Source organism: Pezoporus flaviventris, unplaced genomic scaffold (assembly GCF_033815535.1).
Source record: "Pezoporus flaviventris isolate CSIRO_AGI_PZ_B2104156 unplaced genomic scaffold, CSIRO_AGI_Pfla_v1 ptg000066l, whole genome shotgun sequence".
Lineage (NCBI taxonomy): Eukaryota > Metazoa > Chordata > Aves > Psittaciformes > Psittacidae > Pezoporus > Pezoporus flaviventris.
In genome coordinates, this window is record NW_026892614.1 from 1169184 (window position 1) to 1187783 (window position 18600).

Below are 18600 nucleotides of genomic sequence, written 5' to 3' on the forward strand. Positions count from 1 at the left end.
TTAACTCATAAGGGAAAAGTGAGTTGTTCTCAGATTCTATGTGAATAAAACATAAGAGTTAACTAAGAAGAGGAAAAGGTTCTTGAGGACTGAAGAAACTGAAAAGAAAACTGCAGAAATGAAACAGCTATACTTACGAGTAGTGGTCAGGCTCACTAAGAACAATGGCAGCTCAGGCAGGAGTGGTTAAAAATGAGGTGTATGGGGGATGCAGGAGAAGGTTTAAGAAATTTTGTGAAGTAAATGATGAATTTTACAGTAGTGAATTTTGCATGTAGAGAGAACAGCCAGCCATAACAGCTACTTGAGGTGGGTGTTATGTGGTTAACTGATAGGCAAGACAGCAGATGGCCACTGCTTCACACAGACTAGAGCCTGGGTGCTGGGAGCTTGTGAGAACAGAATTTGCACAGGACATTCAATATATGAAAAATCAAGCCAGGCTACATTAAGGCAAAAAATGTTCAAGACTAGCAACACAAGTGTTAGCCTTGGAATACAGAAAGGACATCATGGTAGTCAAAACAGGACTCTGTTAGGTAGGGATGAATTTCCCATGGCTACTTACTGCCATCACTCATTCTGTCACAGCCTTCAATCATTTCACCACAACTATGGTCTCAGCAGGTCTCACAAGCCAAGGAAGGTGTTAGTTAGTAAGAAATAATATAGAAGACCTACAAGGAAAATCTTAATGCTGCAGGAGCACAAAACCAGTATTTTCTCACCAGTCATAGCTCAGTTAATTTCCAGAACCAGTATGGGGATGTGGGGTAAAACATGGGATAGCCCATGTCCATAAATAGTAAATTCCACTTTCCTTTCCAAAACCAGCTATTTTCCTTAACTGCTCTAGATACAACCTGGCTCAGTCTCCCAAAGCTATGCACTGTGGTTCCCCTACTGGTGCAGGTAGAGAGCCAGTTTATGACAGTCCTGCATCAGAAACGTGTGCCATGTTTCACAGGAGACATAAAACTGTGGTCAGAATTTTTTGTTTTCTTTTTTAGGAAAACCATGGCCATAAAACTTTGGTATAAAGGGCAAATTCCATAGAAATCCTCCCTCCCCCAAAATCTTATTTCAGTTATTTGTGAAATACTACTTTTGTCATCTTTGCGTAGTGCTGCAGAAACAATCCAGCAACAGATGTGCAATATCCAAAGAAACAGCAGAACTTGAGTGCTGTGTTAATAGCTGGTCTTAACTACTGCAGGATCTTTTAGAGTGAAAAACACTGTTTAAATGCCAAATCTGACATTATTTTAAATGGTCTACAGAGTTACAAAAAAACAAAACAAAACCTGTTTTCATTACTATGGCAAGAAATACAGCAGCACAGTAACTAACTCATTCACAGCCTTCTAGCATACCTGTCTATGCTGGATTTGGTATCTGCAATTTTGTTCAGGCTGGAGACTTTGAAGCCATAAGCACTTCCCCTTTGGCCCTTGTTCATAAAATTCCCAAAGGCCAGAACTACCTCCAGGAGTTGCCTCAAACGCTTGCTTCGGATGAGTTCTTTGGATGCCAGAAGAATGGCTTGAAAAGAGGAAATAAAAAGAAGAACAGGTTATTGTGCACAGTGGCTGTTTTTAACATGCTGGGCCCTGTAATTCGAAGTACCTTAAAATGCTCATCTCACTATTGCCCAGCAAATGCTGCAACACAGTCTGTATGTGTATTGTCCTTCCTGCACCCACATGCCCAGAACCAGAAGAATGGGAAGGAAGATGAACTACATCTAGACTGCAAGATGCTCATCTGAATCCAGGAGCAAGGCTGTGCTGCTGGACCTCACACTCTAAAATCATAGCTAGCAAGAACAGGGGAAACGCTTGAGCAGAACTGGATACACTCACCTCCTCCCTGCAATAACCATGGACGTGGTGCAGAAGAAGCCATACACCTCCCTCTGTGTAAGTTAGGCATTCCCGGAATACCAATGACCTGAGGCATCTATTCTGACTACCCCAAGGAGAGGTAAGGTGCAAGAACTTGAGGGTGAGAAGGGAAGGCTGACCTGCACAGAGAGGCCATGAAACCTTTTGGCAGCTCAGGACAGCCTGGCAGCACATTGCCACATCTGACAGTTCATATTTACAGTGTAGCAGTCATGAAGATGACTTCATTAATTCAATGGGTGAAAGAAGATCGTTAGACAGAATTAATTTCTTAGCACATGACATGCCTCAGACTCACTGACTCCACAATCATACCACACATGTAACAGCACCTCCTTTGGAGACAAGCCTCTCTTAACCCAACTCTTAGCAAAAGCTTTAACCATACCTTCCACTTTTGGTTTTGCTTCTGCCAGCCTCTCTGGAAACTTCTTCTTAAAGAATAATGCTTGCAGCCGCTGCTGATAGTGGTCAATTCTGCATGAAGGGCAGAGGAAAGCCAACACTGAACTGGAATTGTACTTCTGAGCACAGAGCCAGTATACTGCCTATGTAATCTAATGGTTGGATGTTCAGTCCCATAAGGCCTATGCATGGGATTACAGACATAGTTCAAACATCTGACACTACATAATTAACCTTGTTATAAAAATGGAGGAACTCAAGGCATATTTTGATTACAACTGAAAAGCAGCTGGAGGAATTCCCATTACTCTCAAAATACGAGACTCATGGGAGATGCCAGCTGCATCTCAATTAGCAGAAAAAGATGTTAATCCTGATCACGGGTGCAGCAAAGTTGGAATAAGAAAGGTGGTCAGAAGATGAGATAGCTGAGTGGAAAAAGGGATCTACATGAAATCATGACCCCTGACTATGGTACATCTGATAGTTGGATCTGAATTCCTTTTAGTGAACAAGTTTAGTCAGAGGAGGCAAATTTCTGCTTGTCATCAGGGGACATGGCCTTAAATGACAGCACGGAAAGTCCTTATCATCAATAAAAAGTTTGTGTAATGAATGGAAATACTTGTAACATTTGCGGGCTTCTATCAAATGCAGGGTATAATGCTGGCCCACAATCTCTTGCACATTCCCCTTCAGTGCCAGATGATCCATTTTCAATAACTATTACTGCTGCTTCCAAGAAGCCCTTTGAGCACTTTCCCATAATGTATCAAACAGACCTGCTCATTTCAAAGAGGAAACGATCTGCCCGGGCCATGCGCTCAATTTCGTGTTTATGCTCCTCCAACAGGTCAGTGTCGCTTTTTTCAGGAACAAACTTCAGCAGCTGGAGTGACACAGACAAACCAACATGGAGATAAGTGGTCCAGTGAAAAGGAGAGAGGGACAGTGAAGCACAAAACACCCTGATGGAGAGACAGAGGGCCCTCAGATTTCTCTGCTACCATGGGGAAACATTAGGTTGACTCACCCATGTGACCGTAACTTCAAAATAGCACAGCTGCAGATACAAAACTGACCTTTTTTAAACCCCTGCTTGCCATTCTGTCTTTATCCCTCACTGACCCCATTAGATTGATTCTTAACTCTATGGGGAATTTCCCAGTTTTACATCCTAAAGGCCAACTGCTACTGCAACTTATCCAAGGGGAAGTACCGAGAGAACTTTGATTCCCACAGCATTACCTGGAGTTTAGATTTATGCAAAAAGAGCAGGATGTGTCCTATTCAGTGTGAAGTACCCATCGTGCCTATCCTAGAGTACACACAAAGCCTCATCTATCTCTCTCTTGGGTCTGCCCTACTCTGCTGAAACAATAAACAACAACCAAGTGACTAGATATGTGTCTGACACTGACTGCTATTCATATGCTGACCTTAAAAGCATAGTTTGATGGATTTTTGACATATCTGGTGGTAGTTGTGCTTTAGTATGGTTATAAATATTGCCATGCACACAGCCTCAACACACAACCACAAAAACTGCTCACAAGGCATATCAAGCACTTTCCTTTTTAATATTTTATCCTACTCCCACAAAATGTGATATTCAAAGGTGTGGAGCATCATAATCTTGCAGTGACTTCTAGAACAGCTGTGAACATTCAGATAACAAGTAGGCTATAAATTTAAAATGGAAGATCTTCTTTGCACATGATTAAATACCATGGCTGCACACAAAGAAGGAATCACATTTGTTGGGCGAACCAGCTGCAGAAGATAGGAGACCCTGACTCCATTCCTAACCCTTCTAGTTAGAATGTGAGATCTCTTCTAGTCTCAGCTCTAACCATTGACTTAAAAGACCTGGTTCATGGCATTTCACAATGGAAAAGCTGCAGATAGGGAAGGGAAATTAAGAAAAAGAAAAAAGAATGATAAAAAAATAATCAGCAGTATAAAGAATAGATGGGGAAAATTATGGAAAAATCACAGGTGAGAAGAGAGGACATGAAAGGAAACCTCATACCAACAGTAACCATGCATATTTTGGATCAAGAAGAGAAAACTTACAAAGTCAACCCGATACAGAGTTACACAAGGAAGGTATATCTGACAATACTGGGAGAAAGACTTCCCTTGTGCTCTCATGTGCTCCACTGACATGATGGGGCCAAGTTCAGATCTGCAGACATGCCAGCAGAGCCAGTACATCTATCCACTTTAGGTGAAAAAAGGGCAGTGAGGGACTTAAGAATAAGATATATCCAATTGCAAACTTTCTCACCTGCTCAAGCATATCTTTTGCTAGATCTTCTTGTTCATCCATCTTCAAGATTGCTTGTCTGATTTCTTCATTAGTCAGCTTCAGCCTTTCAACAGTATCAACATTGGACCATTAGTGCAAAGCTTAAGTGCCTCTGACACTTTCAGGAAGTAGGAAGCCCGAAAAACTGCACTAAAAAGTTACAAAAGAACCATGGAAAGCTCTAGTATGAAACTGCTGTTAAAAGAACCATGGAAAGCTCTAGTATGAAACTGCTGTTCTAGCGTATTCAGTAAGATGAATGAATCAGTTCCAAAGCAGAGATTTTATAGATCATATATTTTATCCTCTTCAGATAATTAAACATTCGATGTCAAAAATTAGATTATTAAGAACAATCAGATCCTCAAAGATCAACTTCCAACTTCCCCCCGTATCAGATACCTCCCTCATTAAGTTCTTTAACAAGAAACCCCTTGAATCTATGTGACTTGTAAGTGACTGTAAGCCCATGTAATACCCTGAGGTATTAAAGTATCTCCCAAGTAACAAGTAATGGGACTGTTCTTTCCCTTAGAGATCTGAGAACAGAGTTTCTTGTAAGAAGACTGGTTGTGTTAGGTAAGTTTGCTCTGTTAGCAGTCACAGCTGAAGAAGGAATTAACAGCCTCTACATATCCATGTTTTGCATCCAATAACAAAGTGCTCTGAAAACAATAGCTTATTAATATTATCTGAGGTATTAAAATTACACTCTCCTTCCCACCTACCCCTGTCCATCTGTGTGCAATGAACAGGGGTCATCAGTTACAACAAAACACAGCATAAAAAAAAAAAAGCCTCTCAAGGTCTCCACTTGAAACCCAGGGCAGACAGGAGTCATCAACATTTGTGATTATTGAGAGATTCCTTGATAGATTATATGAAATGAACTTGATGGTTCTCAGCACAGATGTCATTGAGGAAATGCACAACTGACAAATTCTACCCCACCACCCCTAGCCACGACACCTTCATTAGTCATTTCAGGAGAGTAGAGGAGGACCAAATGAACCATAAAGGAAAGGCTATCCACAAGAAAATCTCAATTTTGTGACTAAGCCAGGAAAGTGTGAAAAGAAGTATTTGAGGAGTGAAGTCTGCAGTCTCCATGGACCTTTTACAATCAATATAATTAATTGACAGAAGAAAGAGAAAATGCAAATGTGAGTAAGAGATGGGCTGATGCATGAGGCAGAATGTTTTTGTCTTCAGTGCTAAGAAATTCCATGTTGAAATTTCACATTGCTACTGCCATTTGAATAGAATCGTATTTTTGAAACTAGGCAAAAGCAAAAGAGCAAGTTTTATTTTTACAGACTAATATTACTAAATCTAAGAGACTTAAACCATTTTAATATTACTCAATGTAATCAACACCTGGAAACTAAAATACGAATCAGCAGACATTCAAAAGCTTTTACATATTACACCTCTGAACTAATTGTTCTTGCTCTGTTCCTAGCTGGTCATTGTGTCTATTTTTGACAAGGAGGCCAAAGTGATACCAGCTAAGATAAAGCTACTGAATTTCCAGAAAAGCTACATAATTGGGCCACGCATGTATGAGATACAAGGATTAGATGTTTTACAGTGAAAAGGCTGAAAACTTTTTATTTAGATCATCAGTTTGATTGAGGATCAAAACAACAAACCTCAAAACACGGGGTTCCGCATAAAGCTCTACAATCTCAGTCACAAAATTGAAGGGTTTCTTTTGGCTTTAATAATAACGAATTGTAAAGCCCACGGCTGTGTGACCCGGAACTGATCAAAAAAACTGACCACATGAGGGCTGAGAAGCATATTAGTGGGTGTGGGCCTGGCTCCTAGCAGACACATACACACATGCCCAGAAAATTTGGTGCCAGCAGTTTTCAAAGTGCTGTGTTTTGTTGGTTACTTTTCCTTTAGAGAACACTTTACATTTTCCACAGTAGGGAGCCTGCAGATTAGCTGAGCCTTGTAACACAGACACACAGTCTGTCAGATGCAAGAAGCCAACCCATGAACACCAAGGAGTGGGTAAATTTTGTTGGTACTTTTGCTGAGGATAAAAACAGTGAGAGCAAGTTTAATTTTTTTTTTCTATGCAAATAACTTGAGCAATTACTAAACTGACCACTCCACTGCACAGTACAAGTACCTCTGTCTGTGTCTGGGGAGGCAGGAAACAGGACCAAACAAACAGGTTTGAGGTACATCAACAGAAGGTGCAACACACATTATTGCTGATTTGCTGTTCTGTTCAGGAGCTCAAGGACATCAGATTCCAAGCTCCTCTGTTTGCTGCCATTTACCAGCACTAAATACACTTCAAAACATCTTCCATTCAAAAATAATTGAGAGCCCCAAGGACAGATACTTACACAAACACTTGGATTTCTTGGATGAGCCTGTCCCCTGCCATCAGCAGGAAAGCTTCTGGTGGACTGGTTTAGCCCACAGTAGAGAGGAGCAGAAAGCTTGCCAGCCCCTTGCCAAGAAGCATTTTAACTTAGTGACTTACAGGCCTGTAACAGGGTCACAATGCCTGCAGGTGTGCATCCTAGATTATTACCAATCCAATTACAAGTACAGAAGGATTTACAGCAAAACAATCTTACTGTTCCAAAGTGGGCTTGTTCCTCTTCTGGGGCAGGATGTATTTCAAGAACTGTGCTCCAACAGCACAAAACAGGGATCTTCCCACTTAAAAACTGGATGAATAACTGGCTAAAGAATTGTTAATCAAGTGATTCTTCTTGTATTTTCAAAACTCATGCGCAAGCCATGCAGTAGATCTTAAAGATGGCCAGGAGTAACATGAAACAGATGTGCTGCTTTTAAATAGAAACAGGTGAACTGATTAAAGAGGAACCTGAGGCAGATGTGTAAAATCTTTCCATTTAGAACTGAACAGAGGCATGGCTTGAAGCCTAAAATTCATATGGGACAGACAGCAAATTAAAGTGGAATTACGGTCCAAAAATTTACACTACAGAAATTGCATATCAGTGTCTAGTGGAAAGCCTGCAATGACTTTCCTACAGGCTTCGCAGATCCAGGCACTTTTCCTCCAGCTGCTGGAGACAACTCAATTCAGAGCAGCATACAATTCAAGCTGTATTTGCCCTGCATGACACCTCACTAACTCACAGATCCTGCCATCAGAACTCAGGAAGTAAACGTGACCAGAAGGAAGTGCACTCCCCCTTTCCTCAGCTGCAGCACATTCATTCATAGCACAGATATTGACTGGTTTTGTTCAACAGCAGCCTGATGCTGGTCAGATGAGGAAGGAAAAGGATCTTTACTGAGAGTAGTCCCTCCTTCTTCCCTCGGCTGTACATCTGATGGCAGCATATGGAAGTCCAACTGCTTGAGTCATTTTCAAGCAATCTTAAAGATCAACATGTACCAAATAACTTCTAATATGGTACTTAGTCTGCCTCCCTCTATCCCCTCTGGCTCCATAAATAATCTCTATGGACTCTGCAGAGTAATTCATCACTAATCTCCCCAGGACACCTCGGCTGATTTAACACCAGCTTCACTTACAGACATCAAGTGGTTTATTGTTCTCCCTTGGAGAAAGATGGTGGCCTGACTCTGAACATGCCTGGGAGATGTCGCAGTTTTACACCAACTTCCCTTAAAGACATGCAGTGCTTGCTCATTTTTCCTCCTTAAATATACCCATTGATTTAATTCACAGTAACCTCCCCTCTTCTATTTCTCCTTCCCATGGATGAAAGCAGAATACTTGTTGCTCACTAACCATCTCCCCCTCAGAAGAAAAAGTGAGTTATTTCATGGGCTTGTTCCTTCGATCTTGCTTAGCTCTTGATAAAGAAGCATGCTTGCCTACTACCAGCGAACCTGGAGCATTGTTGCAGCTACATTAAGCTCCCATACCACAGGGATCACAATCCCACTCTTCCTTTTAACTTGGAGAAGAGAACTGATTATCGTGTATCGAGGCCATTTTCTAATTCAAACTAAACTGAACCACAGTGCTTCCAAAAGATGCCAACAGTAGTAGATGTGACACCAAGAGGCATTAACTGATACTCAGCTAGTTTGTGTAGCTCACACAAATCTTAGCTTTTACTGACTGCAGAACTTTCCACCTCCATAACCCATTTCACAAAGGCTACTAGTTATTTCACTCCCAAACTTTGTGACTGGGACATAAGGCTTCTTTAACTCCTGACATCCCCCAAAGCTCTGTACCACTGCCAATCTGGGGGCTGTTAAATATCTGTGTTTTGGGAATACTCATTGTCACTATCCCATAAAGGCAGGAAAGATGTTTCCCTGTTCTGAGAAGAAGCATTCAGTAGTCAGGCTGGTCTAACTGTGCATTCACTAAGAAGGCAGAAAGATGCAGTCAGTCTTTTCACATCCTCTTATCTCAGCTGCCAACTCATCTTGCCTGTGAAAAACACAGTGCCTTAACCTTTGCGGGACAACAGCTGGGACATTTTACCAGGTACATCTTCCACTATTATAGCAACACATTGGGAAAAGAAATCCACCAGTGCCTTTTCAGCACTTCACTGTGAAAGTATTCTGCCAAGTGCATAAAGAAACAGGCTTTTTTTTTTCCATCAGCAAAAGCTCATGAATGACCAAGACTTTGCATCCAAATATACTCAATTTTCTACTAAGAAGGGTCTGCGGATGGCTGTCTTTCTATGCCAGGCAAAGCAGGGCCAAACTTGGGAATCCTGAAATTACAATAACATATTGATAAGCCAATGGTTTATCCCTTACCAGAACCCTACCTATCAGTTCCTAGTTGTGATCTAAGGCAGGATGGTACTGACTGATGTGTTCAGTTTAACCTTGGGGTTCATTATACTCAGAATAGCAGATAAAGCCATTTATTGTAGGCCTTCATTTAAAATTAGAAAATTGCTCTAGGAACCCAGGAGACACTGTTTATTGCATAGTGTTTTTCAAGACAGCACACCGAGGAACTGAACTGCTAAGTCCAATGAGCTGTTTCTGTATCAAGATACAATCTATACCCCAAAATCATGTTGCCTGGAATCTACCTTGAAATAAGGGTGAACACTCTATTGGCACATGGCAGAAAGGCACAGCACTGTCAGTACACTGAGACTGACATTGACTGACATTCCTCTTAATGCCTGAACTGAGCAGGTTTAGAAGCACTGAGGAGCCACAGCTAAGTGAGAGAAATACTTGGTCTCTAATATTCTGGTTGGAAACATTGCACGAATCCATTTTCTTCTTCCTAATTGATACATGTTTGAAACATGAAAACCACATTTGGTAAAGTGTCTATCTACTGACAAACAAAAATGGTTTTCTGTGGCCTTTTGCTACTACTGGTTTTATGACATTTAGCTAGCACTCCTACTGTTTCAAGCCTCTTGAGAGGGTTACTGCTGACTAGCTGGGCTACAGGAATAACAAACACATCTCATGAGAACACTGACATAATGATTTTGCTGGAATTCATGCACAATAACTTGCACAAAAATGTTCCATAAGGATACACTGAGCTTTCTTTTCAGCAATGTCTCTCACAGAACTGCACCCCTCCGGAGCATTTCACAGAGCAAGACATTAAGCAATACATCTTAGGCATGTTATGCAAGAGTATTTAAAGATAAAAACACTAGAACAGTGGAAATACTATCCATTACTTAAGTAACGGAGGCAGGAAGTAGCCATCCTGGTGAAAAAGGTCAGAGACATTTCCAGCTTCTAGGCAAAAGCAGGGATGTGGGATGGTTCTTCCAGACTACACAAGTCTGACAGTAAATCTCCAGCCTGGTAGAAACTAAAGGCATCAGGAAAACCATGAGAGACAGCAGATTTCCAGTGTGACAGAAATAACTGTATGTTGGGAACACCATTAAGAAAGCCAGATTTGAAGCTGGTCTCACCTGTTTACCTGGACTCACCACATATTCTTCCATGTCCTGGCTGAATAATGATCTACTGGAAATACTGTGAGAAAAACTGATCTTGTGCTTATTCAAACCTTCACAGTTGGCTTAGGGAACAGAGCTTCTCTTTGTATCTGCCAGACTCCATTAAACAAGGAAAACTGCATCCTTCTACTGCAGGAAATCTGAAAGATGCTGCTATCAACTACTTGAAATACAGCTTTTTTTGAATGAAAATAGAGATTACAATGGGGAGGAAGTTTTACAAATCTGTTAACTGTCAGCAAAAATCAACTAGCAATTCAATTTCCATCTCTTCTCAGCCTACCATGCTCCAGTCTCTCCGCAAAAGAAAGCAAGAGACATCAATTTCTCACTCTAGCTAGGTTTTGGCTTGTTGGACCATACGAAATATGAGCTCTGCCTGACCCCTGCTAACACAGTGTTAGTAAAACGAAAACATTTCAGTAGTGGAGGGAAAGAAAACCCAACCCATGCAGCTATTTTACTTTAAAGGACATGACAGTTTAGTGTAAACAAAGGGGGAATAAACTACAGGGATACATGCACAGTTAAGAGTCAATTGGAAACAGCTGTTGGCAGATACTGTGGCAACCTGAAGGCTGGGGCTGCAGCTCAGGGTTGCACAAACTCTCTTTGTTCATCACTGGTTTTAAATCCTCTCTCAACTGCACATGTGTGCACACTCACATGCACACACATGTAAGGTGTGCTGCAGCAGCAAGGGCATGGCAGAAGCTAGGGCTGATTTAGCTGGGAGCTTCTCACCTGAAGGAGGAAGAAGTGGGGTAATGAAAAAGAACTGCAAAGGGGTTGTAAAACCCTTTCAGTTATTGTCTGTAGCCAAGCAGCCCAATTGCTCTCTTTAATAATAGAACCATATCAGCAAAAAGAGCAGAAAAAGGCATCAATGTAGAGGTGCCATTTTCGCTCCCAAAGATTTCTGCTTCCCTAGTTTAAAAGGTAAGTTTTGGAGGAATAGCAACCCTGGGTCAAGCTGTTATGTATTTCTGATACACTGGGTGTAACACTATCTGCTACAAACATTAAATGATGTAAGGCAGCGATAGCTATGCTGACTGGTGTTTCCCATAGCACAGTGCAGTGAAGTTAACAGGGCACAATGTAAACTGGTGTGCTTCTTAGGGACAGCAAGCTCATTTCCCAAGTCGCTAACATCCCTGTTATGCCTGCTACCAGTAAGACCAGGATATTTCCTGGTGGAGAAATTGGCAATCACAAACCACAGCTTTTCAACTCTGATTTGAGCCCAGACTAGCAGCTTGAAGTGGACTGGCTTTATGGCATACCTAGAGCGAACACATGCTGTGTACCCTGAAGTGCAAGTTCATGCCACTTTGCTGGAGCCAGCAGAAGGGAAGGCAAACCACAGAGACTGTCCTTTCTCTCTCACTATTTAAAGAGGATTCCTCTCAGGCAAGAATGGGCCAGACTTGCATGGCAGAAGAGGTGAAAGGTGAAAAACATGTACTGCTGCTGTCCACACTCCTTTTGTTTTGAAGATGGAAGATTTTAATAAATATCTAGTGTCATACCAAGTTATGGACCACCTTCCTGAATCCTCCTCAGCCTAGCCACCTGCACACACTATATTACCACCTCTAGGAAATGTCCCATCTGCTCACATGGCAGCTCTCTCTGGTGGATCATTGTCTGCACAAATCTGGTATTTAGTGACAGACATCTGGCCTAGTACTCATGTTGGCAGAAAGACACGAAAAGCATATAGAGGGCCCTGATGTCACAGCATTTGAAGGCATTAGTCATTGCAGGAGCATGTAAAGGCAACTCCTGGCTTCCAAAACCTTATTTACAAATACAAGACCTGATTCTTGAACATATCTTCTTACATTTACCACTTTTCCCATCAAAAGTCAAAACCAACAAAGATGAACATCACCCTCAGCTCTGCTGTATTCCAGGGAGGTGCTCAGAGCATTAGAAAGAAACATACATGACAGAGACAAACAACATGGGGGGGCATATCACTTAAGAGTAAAGAGCAAGCAATGCCAAAGAGCTGCTTTCATTTGCCTATGAGTTCTGATATTTTTCTGGTGATGAGTCTTCAGACAAATCTTGATGCTTATCTGTTTAAAGCACAAAATGTGTGTTTGCATATGTTTATTAAGTGAGCTAATTCTTGAGAAAGACATGCTTTTATGACACTGCAAGAGAGGTTTCTCTGAAGTTCTGCAGGTATTAGAAAGTGGTTCTAGTTTGGAAAACAAGCATGTCTGTTTGTTTAATTCCATCCCCTCTTGCCTCTATGTTTGTTTGATTCCATCCCCTCTATGACCATGGCATTTCCTATGAGCTAAGGCTTAGCACACTTACTTGGAAAGGAGAATGACACAGTTCTGGGCTCTCCTGCCATCAATCACAGAGAGCTCTTTCACTTTTCGTGTAGAGAGGTAAAGGTCTTCAGTTGAACCCATCTCTTTCTGCATATAAAAATTCAAAAGGGAGGGAAAACAATCAGTATTATATTTCACCCAAGACGTAGCTGAGTGCAATGAACAAAATCCATCCCAACCTTGGAAAATCTACCCACATGGTAAGAAAATGAGAGAAGGGCAGAAAACATGTAGGTAGATCCTGTATTACTAGAGAAACAGAAGCCATTCATTACCACCTATGAGATCATCTTTGATAAGAAGTACTGGATCTGATTCTGACCTACTGGACTCTCTATAAACAGTTATGTTATTATGTTAATGTACAAAACTGGCATAACAAGAAAATTGGGCACATTACAGTAAAGCCCACTGGTGTCACAGCATATATCCTTCAGCAGATGCCTCCTGTTAAGGGTTACACAGCATTCTTAAAGACTGCAGCACAATCAGGAAAAATCCTGCAATCACCTCTGAAGGCTGCCACTGGACCAGTCCATATCATATTATATGAGAGATACAACAGTAAGGCAAGATGGCATCTCTCTTACTAAATATATCTTACTAAATGGTCAATATCTACATCTGAACTAGCTTTTTAAAAAAAAAATAATTAATACTTTAAAGCATATAGAAACCACTCTTTTTCAAAGTTCTCTGCATATCCCCATTGACAAACTCATCACCTGGGGGGAAAAAAAAGGAAAAGTCCATCAAAATGTTTGTCACAGCACACAGAGAGAAACTATTTGCAAATCCAGTCTGACCATCCAGAATTGTCTGTCTCCTTGTCCTGCCTACACTTCAGAGCAACGAGATTTATTTTACTTCCAGAGATTGGAATTCTGTAGTTAGTTTGAGTATCTTTTAACACCATTCCTTAAAGGGAAGTAGAGGTAATGATAAAAGGTGTCAATCCTGGATAATAGCACTCTAGTTGCCAACAGAAAAGAGGGAACTGGAAACAGGACAGGTTTTTATTTTCCCACCTACCTTCTGGTAAAAAAATACCTTTCCAGGATATCCATATTGTCATGCCTGGAGATTTTGAGATTTACAAGTATAATATAGCTCTGAATGCACCTATCAAATTAGCAACGTGACTTCTTTCTTAGGACATAACAGCAAGCATGCTGAGTTAGATCAAAAGGCCCATCTACCCCCCTATCCTGTCTGTAAGGGTGGTTAACCGCAGACACCCAGGAAAAGGTGTAAGATCAGGACAAGCATATTGCAGTGCTTCCCAGAATTCTCTCCCAGGACTCAAATTTCTGCGGCTCAAGGTTTACTTATATCAGCAAGACTAATCCGCTCCAAGAGATATTGACACCCAAGTATTTGAGAGTTAAATTTAAATCGTAGATTCACATTGCTAGTTGCCATTTAAGCTCCAGGTACAATTAGCTATAACATGCCTGTGTTGTTCCTGGCTATTCAAAGGATTCATACAACCATATCCAAATGTTCTGCAGTGAGCCACTACCAATACTAAGTGGCATTTATAAGCAGGTACAATGCACCAGCTGAAGAAACGAACATGACAGTTCTGCTGAATGTGTCCAAAATGTCTAGCTTGACAGAAAAGGCTAAGTACAAGGTCCTGCACCTAGACTGGGGCAATCCCAATGACAGCTACAGGCTGCACAAATAATGAATTGAGAAAAGCCCTGAGGAGAAAGACTTGGAGGTGTTGGTTGACAAAAAGCTTGACACAATCCAGCAGTATGCGCCTGCAGCCCAGAAACCATGTATCCTCGGCTGCATCAAAAGGACTGTGACCAGCAGGTTAATGCAGGTGATTCTCCCCCTCCACTCTCATGAGACCCCACCTGGAGTCCTGTGTTCAGCTCTGGGACCCCCAGCACAAGAGGGACATGGACCTGCTTGAGAAAGTCCAGAGAAGGGCCATGAAGATGCTCAGAGGGCTGGAGCACCTCTCCTATGGAGACAGGCTGAGAGAGCTGGGCTTGTTCAGCCTGGAGAAGGGTCTAGGGAGACTGTAGAGCAGCTTTCAGTGCCTAAAAAGGGGCTACAAGAAATCTGGAGAGAGACTTTTTACAAGGGCATTTAGTGACAAGACAAAGGGGAATGGTTTTAAACTGAAAGAGAGGAGATTTAGATTAGATAAAAGGAAGAAATTATTCACTATGTGGGTGGTGAGATACTGGAACAGTCTGCCCAGAGAAGTTGTGGCTGCCCCATCCCTGGCAGTGTCCAAGGCCAGGTTGAACAGGGCTTGGAGCAACCTGGTCTAGTAGAAGGTGTCCCTGCCCATGGCAGGGGAGTTGGAACTGGATAAGTTCTAAGGTCCCTTCAAAAGTATCCCCAAAAAAGGAGAAATCGAGTAGTGGGTAAGTTTATTATTTATAAGAGAATAACTAATAATAGCAAAAAGCAAACACTCCCAGAATAATCTGACATGTACAGATGTCAGTCCTTCTGAGTTTCCTCAGTTTGTGGGGAGGAAGACAGGGGGAACAGGGAGATAGGCAGCTGTTGAAGGTAAGAAAGACACTTGTTGGTCTGTGCTCTTGTCCCTCCTCAGTAGTTAATGTTTGCAAACAAGGACACCTGGTTAGTGTTAACCAGCACCCATCCCAAGGCAAAAAACAAGTTGTTTCAGGGTCTGGCTGCTGCTGTGGTGTGGGGCTTTAGACGGCTTCCCCTAAAGCCATGTAGCAGGGATTGGTATAATAGTCTCCATGCCATTTCCAACTCCCTAACCCACAAGGTTCAACACAAATTAATAACTTGAACTATTCAGACATGGCCCATTCCTTGGTCATAAGTCTCTTCAACTCGAAGAGAGAGATATTTACAGATACTTGGAATTATATGTAAGCAAAAGCAGATGAAGAAGCCTCAGGTATTACCAGAGCCAGATTCCAAGCTTAGCTGAAGGAAAACAGATTGCATATGGACTATCTGCAGTTTTGTAGACACAGAAAAAAGAGGAGCAAGGGGGCAGTAGTGATTAGCCTAAGTGAGATAGGCCAGGCATACAAAGCAAGAGTAGTTGGACCTCTTGTCAACCTGACAGGCAAGATACCCAAGTTGTATCCCATTGTTCCTTTCTATCTGGGATAGCATTATGTTATGTGCTTCAAAGAGTATTTCAGATTTGAGACTTTAACTGAAAAAAAAAAAAGCAACTAAAATTTCAGTGCTGGAATGACTAGACATGTGGAATGTGTTCAAAATTTTGCTGCCCTCTTTCAAATGCAGTTTGATTTTGGTCAGCTGCAGAAGTTGTGGTCTGGTACCATGGCAGCACCTTAGGTTATAGTAATTATCAATACTTTAGGGAAATATTTCTACCTTATTGGTGCACCTAGTCATGGTACGTGTTGCCATCATGAAAGCAGATAAAAAGTAAAGTAGTAAGATAAAAAGTAAAGAAAGTAAATGTCCCAGAGCCAGGTATTAACCACATCCTGTGACTAGGTTTTCCAAATACAGTTCTCTGAGCACTCACGGTGAGGACTACTTCCTTCTTAAGCCACCAGAGACACTTGTGACGACATTTGCAAAACTCTCATCTGATAGCATCGCTCTTCCCGAAAGTGTTGCCAAGAGTTTTGCATAGAGGCAGGCAGTTTGAAGAGATGTAGGCAGTCTGATATTTCTACCTCATCTAAACGTCATTTCAGCCTTTTGCTGAACTTTCTGAAGGTTTCAGAAGTCTGAAATGAAGTAGGTTTTCCTGCAGTCTAAGCCTTCTGCTCCTCAGCTGACACAAATCCTTCTACCCAAACAAAGGCCAGTTTTACAGAAAGGAAGGTTTTCTTTATCAGAAAGTCTATGACTAGTGAATACATCTGGAGACTTCAATACTGTGCAAAGCAGATGGACCACAGATGGGAACAGTGGGAGTGAAGGCTCCTTGAGACTCCCTTTTTATTCTCCACTAAAGAGACTATTACTTTGGTTAAGAGTCCATATTCACATTATACTTTGTCCCTGGTCTTTGTCCTCTGGATCACCAAAAAGGGAACTACAGACACCAGCATTAACCATAGTAAGGTTATAGTGAAAAACAGGAACTACTTCCTATCTCAGAGCTAACACAACTAAAGGAATTTTTTGTACCACCTTCTTCACCCAGAAAGGAGAAGTGCAAGAGCATATGAAAGAGTAGCATGAGATGAGTGATGACTCCATAATGGCATGGTGCAGGACTTCCCCTTCCCACACCCTGCAAGATCAGGAAGCAGACAATGATACTCACCTGCTTACAGGAGGAGGGGTTAGTTAGCAGGTCCTATGCAGGCAGCAGCCACAGATAAAGAAGGAAACATGCCAAAATCAGTCACATAGAAAGATATCCAGTTTAACAAGGCAGCTGAATTTAGACAAATACTAAGAGAATAAAATGCTGAGCAAGTAATACTGACCCAGGTGGTTCAAAGGTATTTCAGCATTTCTTTGCATATTTTATATCAGCAGATGCTGGGGAACTAAGTTCTAGGTCCTTTTTGAAAAGAATAATTTCAGTCTCTAAACATTAATCTCTTAGGTCTTTAAATGTTTACTAGTATAATGCTTAAATACCTTTATAAACCTAGGCTGGAGGTTTAACCTGCCAAGGTTAAAACTTGAGGGTCAGTTCTCGTCTCCTGATGCACAGGCATAGTTTGCCACTGTTAGTAATGACTTATTTCAATAACAAATTATATCCTTTAACAATTTATATCCAAGTATTTTGAAAGCACTCTGTAACCAAAAGCAGCCTTACAGCACTGTTGGGTGACAGACACCAACTATTTCACAACATATTCCATACTCCAGGAAAACATCAGATATATTGAATCAAAAGGTCAATATTACACATTAAGGTTGGAGCAAGCTCAAAAGACAAACGTAAGAATTCCTGCTCCAGCATTCTGTACACTGGACAATTCTGCTTTCCCTCATAACCACTAAAAGTGATATACTGGGCTCGAGAGAGAAGAAGAGACCCTTTGTCATTAACAAAATGAAGAAGAAAGAAAAGCTGTTTTAATATAAATTAAACTGGAAAAAAGTTAATTTATATGAAGATCATGTTATTAGCAGCAAAGAAAGAAATGTCTTTATCAGTACTCATTCAATGTTGCAAAAGCAAAAGATCAGGGCTTTGCACTGACATTTTTCTTTACAGACATTTAGATGAAGTATAAAATTCACAAACCCAGGGTAAACACATACTTGGCCAGAATGGAGTATATCCAAAAAAAAAAAAAAAGAGAAAAGATAAAGTGTGAACCAACTGCAGAAGTTCTGATTAGCTTTTGATTCAAAAGCAATTTTGGTGTCCTCTCCCTTAAAAAGTAAAAATAAAGAAAATTGATAAGGGCTTGTTGATTGGAATCCTCTTCACATGGAGTATGGATGAAAAATAAATTATCATGTAAAGTAATAATAATGGAATACTGAAGCGGGGGAGAGAAGACATACACATGACAAAACCCACCAAAAAATCCAAACCAACAAAATCCTTAACAGAAGATGGAAGGGCAGCAATATACTTAACTACACAAAAATATGAATAGCTTAAATAAGTGATACTCTAGTGTCTGGAGCCACTGTCATAAAATGTGTTCAATGAGGATGGAAGAGAACTGTTCTGAGACACATGGAGGTCACTCCAAGATGATGGC

General features: G+C 41.2%; 1 protein-coding gene across 2 annotated transcripts in view; it reads right to left on the bottom strand.

Annotated features, from left to right (window-relative positions):
- DAAM2 (dishevelled associated activator of morphogenesis 2) overlaps positions 1-18600 on the bottom strand; it is a 172396-nt gene that overhangs the window by 22176 nt on the left and 131620 nt on the right. Inside the window, exons 16-21 of one of the 2 annotated variants that reach the window (XM_061470897.1) lie at positions 17190-17222; positions 12903-13009; positions 4600-4684; positions 3092-3198; positions 2293-2381; positions 1374-1542 (exon numbers count right to left, since the gene is read on the bottom strand). In XM_061470897.1, coding sequence (XP_061326881.1) covers positions 1374-1542; positions 2293-2381; positions 3092-3198; positions 4600-4684; positions 12903-13009; positions 17190-17222 — 590 coding nt within the window. The remainder of the gene's footprint in view (positions 1-1373; positions 1543-2292; positions 2382-3091; positions 3199-4599; positions 4685-12902; positions 13010-17189; positions 17223-18600) is intronic. The other variant, XM_061470898.1, reaches the window with a different exon arrangement.